Source organism: Sorghum bicolor, chromosome 4, assembly GCF_000003195.3.
Source record: "Sorghum bicolor cultivar BTx623 chromosome 4, Sorghum_bicolor_NCBIv3, whole genome shotgun sequence".
In the NCBI taxonomy this organism is placed as follows: domain Eukaryota; kingdom Viridiplantae; phylum Streptophyta; class Magnoliopsida; order Poales; family Poaceae; genus Sorghum; species Sorghum bicolor.
In genome coordinates, this window is record NC_012873.2 from 61805982 (window position 1) to 61814253 (window position 8272).

General features: G+C 51.5%; 1 protein-coding gene across 1 annotated transcript; it reads left to right on the forward strand.

Annotated features, from left to right (window-relative positions):
• Positions 319 to 7429, forward strand: LOC8073890 (ABC transporter B family member 2). The gene is made up of 10 exons (XM_002452667.2): positions 319 to 1218; positions 1356 to 1410; positions 1531 to 1706; positions 3512 to 3712; positions 3820 to 4079; positions 4155 to 5081; positions 5159 to 5819; positions 5896 to 6143; positions 6223 to 6635; positions 6709 to 7429. Exons 1-10 carry the CDS (start codon positions 940 to 942, stop codon positions 7269 to 7271), a joined length of 3783 nt encoding a protein of 1260 aa, XP_002452712.1. The 5' UTR covers positions 319 to 939; the 3' UTR covers positions 7272 to 7429.

Genomic DNA, 8272 nt, shown 5'->3' on the forward strand with positions numbered 1-8272 from the left:
AATCGGCTACTGTGGGATACGAGCACTTATATAACTACAGTAGTGTGCAGTGCATACTTTATTGCATGACTGTACGTGGATGTGCTTCAAGCCTCATCAAGGAGACACAAAAAAATGGCAAAATGGTAGAACGTTCAAGCGTCTACCATTCTTGACCAAAATTGAGGCCTTGTTAGTTTAAAAAAAATTCAGACCGTCACAACAAATCTTACTGTACATATATGGAACACTAAATATAAATTAAAAAAATAACTAATTATATAGTTTATCTATAATTTACTAGACAAATCTTTTGACCCTAGTTAGTTCATAATTGGACAATAGTAACAAATACCGGATCACGTATTATCAACCAATTTTCCGGTGTGTTTATAAGCTCACAACAAATCATTAATTTGACATCGTGCAGCCTTTTTATTTATTTAAGAAAAGAAAAGAAAAACTAAAGGGTTAAGTTGTCAATGAACAGTAGAGTAGGCAAACATTTATCTGTCCGTTCCAGCAGCATTAATCAAAATTCAGACAAATCCATGTCATTCTTGCATTGTTGCCCTGGCCCCCAGTCACTACGCTTCAAAGCAGCAGCAGCAGGCCAGCAGCTGACGCCCTGACCCTACACCCAGTCAAACCGATCGCCTCCTCCGATCGCCATTAACGAGTCAGTTGCTCTGCGCTACCACGCGGCCGAGATGCTGCTGGCGCAGCAAGCTCACCGCCCCTAGAGCCTACAGCGAGCGAGCACGCACGGCAGCTACTAGAAGGCTAGCTAGCGCATACCAAACCAAACAAACTCCTTTAAAGCCCCACCAGCGGGGGCAGCGCAGGCACCGTCGTCACTGCCAGGCTCGAGGGCAGAGCTAGGGGACCTCACCGCCGCGATCTCCGGCGTGTCGAGCAGGGGCGTGGCGCGGCGGCCAGGGACGAGCGAGCTAGGGCGCCATGAGCTCGTCGTCGGACAATGGCGCCGGCCCGGAGGCCGGCGGGAAGAAGAAGAAGAAGAAGGCGGCGGAGGAGGAGGCGGCGGCGGCCAAGGTGCCGTTCCTGAAGCTGTTCTCGTTCGCGGACCGGTGGGACTGCGTGCTGATGGCTGTGGGCTCGCTGGGCGCGTGCGCGCACGGCGCCTCCGTCCCGGTCTTCTTCATCTTCTTCGGCAAGCTCATCAACATCATCGGCCTCGCCTACCTCTTCCCCACCACCGTCTCCGGCCGCGTCGCCAAGGTAACGGCGCCGGCGCGCGCATGGCGCATCTAGCTCGCCGGCCGTTTTGTAGAGATCTCGGCGCGCTCGCTCACCTAATTGCTTGGTGCAACGACGACATGGGCTGATTTTTTTTTTTTCGCTTGGCGTGCACACAGTACTCGCTGGACTTCGTGTACCTCGGCGTCGTCATACTCTTCTCGTCCTGGACCGGTGCGTGCGTGCGTGCGTGCAACAAGACACTGCTGCTTCTAGTATGCAATGCGGGCCGCGCGAGCAGCGTGCGTGCAGATAAAAAAAGATGACTTGCGCGTCGTCGTGTGTGTGGTGCAGAGGTGGCGTGCTGGATGCACACGGGGGAGCGGCAGGCGGCGAAGATGCGGCAGGCGTACCTGCGCGCGATGCTGGACCAGGACATCGCCGTCTTCGACACGGAGGCGTCCACCGGCGAGGTCATCAACGCCATCACCAGCGACATCCTCGTCGTCCAGGACGCCATCTCCGAGAAGGTACGTACGAGTGTACGACCACGTGACCCGGTGACCGTGCCTTGCCTTGCCTTGCCTACCTGCTGCGCGTTGCCATTCTCGCTGTGGCGCGCCGCGCTGCCGACCGCCGGGGGCAGCAGCTCAGGCGAGGCGGAAGGGGGAAAGGACGAGAGGAATTAACGCCGGGGCGGCTAGCTGGTGCGCTGATCTGATCGGGGCCGGCGCGCAGTTACTAGGGGCCGGGGTTGGTGAGGGGCATTGAAGGCGTGCGCGGGCGCGGGCGCGGGCGCGGCATATAGGAGTTGTACGCAAAGTACCTCGCCGATTTATTGGGAAGTAGAATAGCTACATGCCGCTTCTCTGTATGGGATTTGAATCAACCAGTGGCGTTCATGTTCACCCCCAAGAATTGTAGCCGTGGTACCTCAGCGTATGTTTATCGGTTCGTACGAGTTCACAAGCTAAGACGTGGCAATCGGGGATAGGTGGATCCTGTAAAGTCGCCAGCATAAAACCTGTTCACTAGTCTGAAAAACTATAAAAACTATAATTAAAAATACTATTCGCTGATTTATTATGAGAGAAAAACACTGTTACTGGCAAAAAAAAAAAAGACTTATAATGTTTTTACAAGTACTATTACACTACTACTTTTTTTTCACGACTGTACCTAAGCATATGTTTTTGGTAAGAGGAAACAACGTTACAATGTGAAAAGATTGAAAGAGAGAGTTTTAAAGACATCATCATCTAAAAACGTACAAAAAGTTAATTACTTCCTTCATTCCAAATTAGAAGTCTTTTTTATTTTTTTACATCTATTTTGTTATGTATCTAGATAAATAATATTTAGATACATAGCAAAATGGCTAAACTAAAAAAAATCAAAACGACTTTAGTTTGCAAGGGAGTGAGTACATGACTAGTGGAAGTGTTTGTTTTTTCCCAATAGTTCATTTGCGTTAAAAAAACAGCATACGCTTCCATGACTCGTGGAAAATGTTTCAATAGCAAATGAGCATTAATGGCCTCATCTCAAGATTGACATGAAGCACAATCAATGGCTTAGCATGATGCACCGTCTGTCTAGATGGATCGTACGTACCTTGCCATATGTTCCAACTGTCCTCCACAATATTCTTGGTCCACCGAATTGAGTATCTCGCTGAGTGCTTTTCTATTTCACATGGAAGTCACCTATGGTCGTTTAGATAAAATTATTCGTACCCAACGTGTATAGATTGGAGTCGAAAGTCAATTGAATTACTCCTCTGTCTTAAATTCAACTCCTAAAGTTATTTTAGGTCAAATCAAACTATTCTACGTTTGAATAAATTTATAGAAAAAACTTCAGTATTTATGGCATGAAATTAGTATCACTGGTTTCACTATGAAATATATTTTCACAATCTATTTATTTGGTACGTAAATATTGTTGTTTTTCACTATGAAGTTGGTCAAACTCAACACAATTTGACTTAGAGTGATTCTAGAAGTTTTGTTTTCGGAGAGAGGATATTAAATGAACACATTGAAGAAGTTAAAGAAGCATCGTCGAGTCACGAGTGCGGAAAATTATCATAGCTAGTTGGGCCGCAGAGATTGGATAGTTGGACTCTATCGCCGCATCATTTTGCGCCTCGGCCCTCAAATCAGGCCCACATAACTTCCTCCGTCCCACTCCCACTAGGCCCTTGCTGGTCAAACAGTCAAAGAAAAATCGAGCGACGAGCTCATCGCAGATAGCGTGACTGTGCCTGTTACTGTTATGTGCATGTTCTGACAAGTGACAACCTGATGGATGGTGTTTCCGTGGCTCTCTGCAGGTGGGCAACTTCATGCACTACATCAGCCGGTTCCTGGCCGGCTTCGCCATCGGCTTCTCGCAGGTGTGGCAGATCAGCCTCGTCACCCTCGCCATCGTCCCCCTCATCGCCATTGCCGGCGGCACCTACGCCTACGTCACCATCGGCCTCATGGCCCGCGTCCGCAAGTCCTACGTCAAGGCCGGCGAGATCGCCGAGGAGGTCGACCGCTGCTGCCTCAAATTCTCTCCTTGTGTGCTTGTATATAATCGGTCACGGACGCGCGTACGTGTACTGACGCTGCTGTAGGTTCGTGCCCCCGCACGCAGGTGATCGGCAACGTGCGGACGGTGCAGGCGTTCGTCGGCGAGGAGAAGGCCGTGAGGTCGTACCGGGAGGCGCTTCTGAGGACGTACAAGTACGGCAAGAGGGGCGGCCTCGCCAAGGGCCTCGGCCTCGGCTCCATGCACTCTGTGCTTTTCCTCTCCTGGGCACTGCTCATCTGGTTCACCAGCGTCGTCGTCCACAAGCGGATTTCCAACGGCGGCGAGTCCTTCACCACCATGCTCAACGTCGTCATTGCTGGCCTGTGAGTGCACAGAGTTTACCGGTCTGCGTCGCCGAGCAATCGATTGGAAAATTCTTATGCGCGTGCGGCTGGCAGGTCGCTCGGCCAGGCGGCGCCGAACATCTCGACGTTCCTGCGGGCGAGGACGGCGGCGTTCCCCATCTTCCAGATGATCGAGAGGAGCACCGTGAACAAGGCGAGCTCCAAGACCGGCCGCACGCTGCCCGCGGTCGACGGGCACATCCAGTTCCGCAACGTCCACTTCAGCTACCCCTCACGGCCGGACGTTGTCATCCTCGATAGGTTCAGCCTGGACTTTCCGGCCGGGAAGATCGTCGCTCTCGTCGGTGGGAGCGGGTCCGGCAAGAGCACCGTCGTCTCGCTCATTGAGCGCTTCTATGAGCCGCTGTCCGGCTCCATTCTGCTTGATGGGCACGACATCAAGGAGCTCGACGTCAAGTGGCTGCGCCGGCAGATCGGGCTGGTTAATCAGGAGCCGGCCCTGTTCGCGACGAGCATCCGCGAGAACATACTCTACGGCAAAGGCGACGCCACCATGGAGGAGATCAACCACGCCGCGAAGCTGTCAGAGGCGATCACGTTCATCAACCACCTCCCTGATCGGTACGAGACGCAGGTCGGCGAGCGCGGGATACAGCTCTCCGGCGGCCAGAAGCAGCGCATCGCGATCTCGAGAGCGATACTGAAGAACCCGTCGATACTGCTCCTCGATGAGGCGACGAGCGCACTGGACGCCGAGTCCGAGAAGAGCGTGCAGGAGGCGCTTGACCGCGTCATGGTCGGCCGCACCACCGTGGTGATCGCGCACCGCCTGTCGACTATCCGGAACGCCGACACAATCGCAGTCGTCGACGGTGGCAGGATCGTCGAAACAGGCACGCACGAGCAGCTCATGGCGAACCCGTGCAGTGCCTACTCCTCGCTGATCCAACTTCAAGAGGCCGCCCAGCTTCAGCACAAACCTTCTTTGTCTGACAGTGCAAGCATCACCAGGCCACTAAGGTATTCTCTACTTGGCACTGTAAAAGAAGGCCAAATGTGTCATTCTGATCTGATAAACTTAATTCATTCCCTTGCAGTTTCAAGTATTCGAGGGAGTTGTCCGGGAGGACGAGCATGGGCGCCAGCTTCCGCTCTGACAAGGACTCAATCAGCCGGTACGGTGCTGGTGAGGCGCATGACGAAGTGCGCAAGGGGAAGCCCGTGTCCATGAAGAAGCTCTACTCCATGGTGCGGCCGGATTGGTTCTTCGGCGTGTCGGGCACCATCAGCGCCTTTGTGGCCGGCTCCCAGATGCCGCTCTTCGCGCTTGGCGTCACGCAGGCGCTGGTGTCCTACTACATGGGGTGGGAGACCACGAAGCTGGAGGTGCGCAAGATCGCCGTGCTCTTCTGCTGTGGCGCCGTGCTGACAGTCGTGTTCCACGTGATCGAGCACCTCAGCTTCGGCATCATGGGTGAGCGGCTCACCCTGCGGGTCCGGGAGAAGATGTTCTCGGCGATACTGCGGAACGAGATCGGGTGGTTCGACGACACCAGCAACACGAGCGCCATGCTATCGTCGCGGCTCGAGGCTGATGCGACGCTTGTGCGCACCATCGTTGTCGACCGCTCCACCATCTTGCTCCAGAACATCGGTATGATCGTGACGTCGCTCATCATTGCCTTCATACTTAACTGGAGGATCACGCTGGTCGTCCTTGCCACCTATCCCCTCATGGTCAGCGGCCACATCAGCGAGGTGCATACTAAACACATGGTCTTTGCGTGCTTAATCGGTCCAATCAACTAAGAATCCTGTATGATCTATGGAACAGAAAATGTTCATGAAAGGCTACGGAGGCAACCTCAGCAAGTCCTATCTGAAGGCCAACATGCTCGCCGCGGAGGCAGTGAGCAACATCCGGACGGTGGCCGCCTTCTGCTCGGAGGAGAAGGTGATAAAACTCTACGCGGACGAGCTGAAGGAGCCTTCTAAGAGGTCCTTCCGGCGAGGCCAGGGCGCCGGCCTCTTCTATGGAGTCTCCCAGTTCTTCCTCTTCTCCTCTTACGCACTGGCGTTATGGTAAAGCGTATATTGGATGGAACACAATGAAATCTAGTTTTTGGTCTCCATCGAAACGTAAAATTGTTCCAAAATTCAGGTATGGTTCAGTGCTGATGAGCAAGGAATTGGCCAGCTTCAAGTCCGTGATGAAGTCCTTCATGGTGCTCATAGTGACAGCACTGGCAATGGGGGAGACGCTAGCAATGGCACCTGATATCATCAAAGGGAACCAGATGGCGTCCTCGGTGTTCGAGATCCTGGACCGCAAGACTGACGTCCGGATCGACACAGGTGAGGACATCAAGAAGGTAGAGGGGCTGATCGAGCTGCGCGGCGTCGAGTTCCGGTACCCAGCTAGGCCCGACGTGACCGTGTTCAAGGGCCTTGACCTGCTGATGAAGGCCGGCAAGAGCATGGCGCTTGTCGGGATGAGCGGCTCCGGCAAGAGCACCGTGCTGTCGCTCATCCTCCGGTTCTACGACCCGATCGCTGGAAGAGTCTTGATCGATGGTACCTCTTGTTCAAAGATATAGCTCCGATCAAAATCTTCTGCCTAGCCTAATTGCGTTGATGCAATGTGCAGGGAAGGACGTCAAGAAGCTTAAGCTGAAGTCTCTGAGGAAACATATTGGGCTGGTCCAGCAAGAGCCGGCGCTGTTCGCGACGACGATCTACGACAACATCCTGTACGGCAAGGACGGGGCCACGGAGGCCGAGGTCGTCGAGGCGGCCAAGCTGGCGAACGCGCACTCGTTCATCAGCTCGCTGCCGGAGGGGTACAAGACCAAGGTCGGGGAGCGCGGCGTGCAGCTGTCGGGCGGGCAGAAGCAGCGGATCGCGATCGCGCGCGCCATCGTGAAGGACCCGGCTATCCTGCTGCTGGACGAGGCGACGAGCGCGCTGGACGTGGAGTCGGAGCGCGTCGTGCAGCAGGCGCTGGACCGGGTGATGAAGAACCGGACCACCGTGATGGTGGCGCACCGGCTGTCCACGATCAAGAACGCCGACGTCATCTCGGTGCTGCAGGACGGCAAGATCATCGAGCAGGGGGCGCACCAGCACCTGATCGAGAACAAGAACGGCGCCTACCACAAGCTCGTCAACTTGCAACAGCAGCAACAGATGCAGACGCAGCAGAGCTCATGAGACATGTTGAATAAAAAGCGTGTGTTTCTATCTTGCTGTGGCGTTGTCTTTCTTGGGCTTTTGTAAAAGATCTGTGCTGGTAATCTTTTCAATGAAATGTTTCAAAAAAAAAACTTTTCAGTGAAAGGGAGTGTTCAGAATTACAGGATAAAGCGTTATTGGATTGTTATTTCTTTGTATGTACTAGATTATTACAGCTGAATTTTAGTAGTGTGATACATCTGTATCTCTGACCTCCGTGATTAAAAAACTGTACATACACTTGCAATGTTATTCTGCTGCATGGATCTCAATATTTAGTGCTTACTCCCCTCGTTTTAAAAATAGTATCGTTTTAGAATTTAAAACATCTTATTTGATTATTTGCCTTATTTATTTTTTTCATAAATATTATATATTTTCTTAAGACTTATTTTTATTATTAAAGATACTTTATTAATAATTTATTTATTTTATAATTTACAAAAAATAAAATAAATAGTCAAATATGATATCTAAAAGTCAAATTGTCGCTCTTTTTGATATGTTGGGATTACATTGCTAGATGAAAGTCCACAAGAGCCGTCTAGGTGACGGCAATTATCAAAAAAAAAATAACAAATCCCGTTTCTCAATTTCATCTAATGCCACGTTCCAATAGCATCAGCATCCTCACCGCAACGAAGGCCCAACCGATCGCTTGGGCCCATAACAAGCAGCAGTTCGACTCGCGCTGGCCTCCACCAGGCACCAATGTTTTGGGTCTGCATGGGCCTCAACGGACAGACGGCATGTAGCACCAGCGGACGCGACATGCTTATTTCGTATTATAAATATTAATATTTTTATTATATAAATTTAGTTAAAATTAATATATTTTGATTTTTCAAGAAAATTAGGATCTTTAATTTGGTCAGTAGATATATTTATATCTTGCTGCTGTTGGGTAATTTATTCTGCGTGTCACTATCAAATTATTGGGACTTTGGCTGTTACTTGCATTGTGCATAGTAAGGGGGTGT

Coding starts and splice junctions, on each gene's coding strand:
- LOC8073890 (XM_002452667.2), top strand. CDS start 940: ATGAGCTCGTCGTCGGACAATGGCGCCGGCCCGGAGGCCGGCGGGAAG. Junction 3,713..3,819: donor CCGGCGAGATCGCCGAGGAG/GTCGACCGCTGC, acceptor CCCCGCACGCAG/GTGATCGGCAACGTGCGGAC. Junction 5,820..5,895: donor TCAGCGGCCACATCAGCGAG/GTGCATACTAAA, acceptor TCTATGGAACAG/AAAATGTTCATGAAAGGCTA.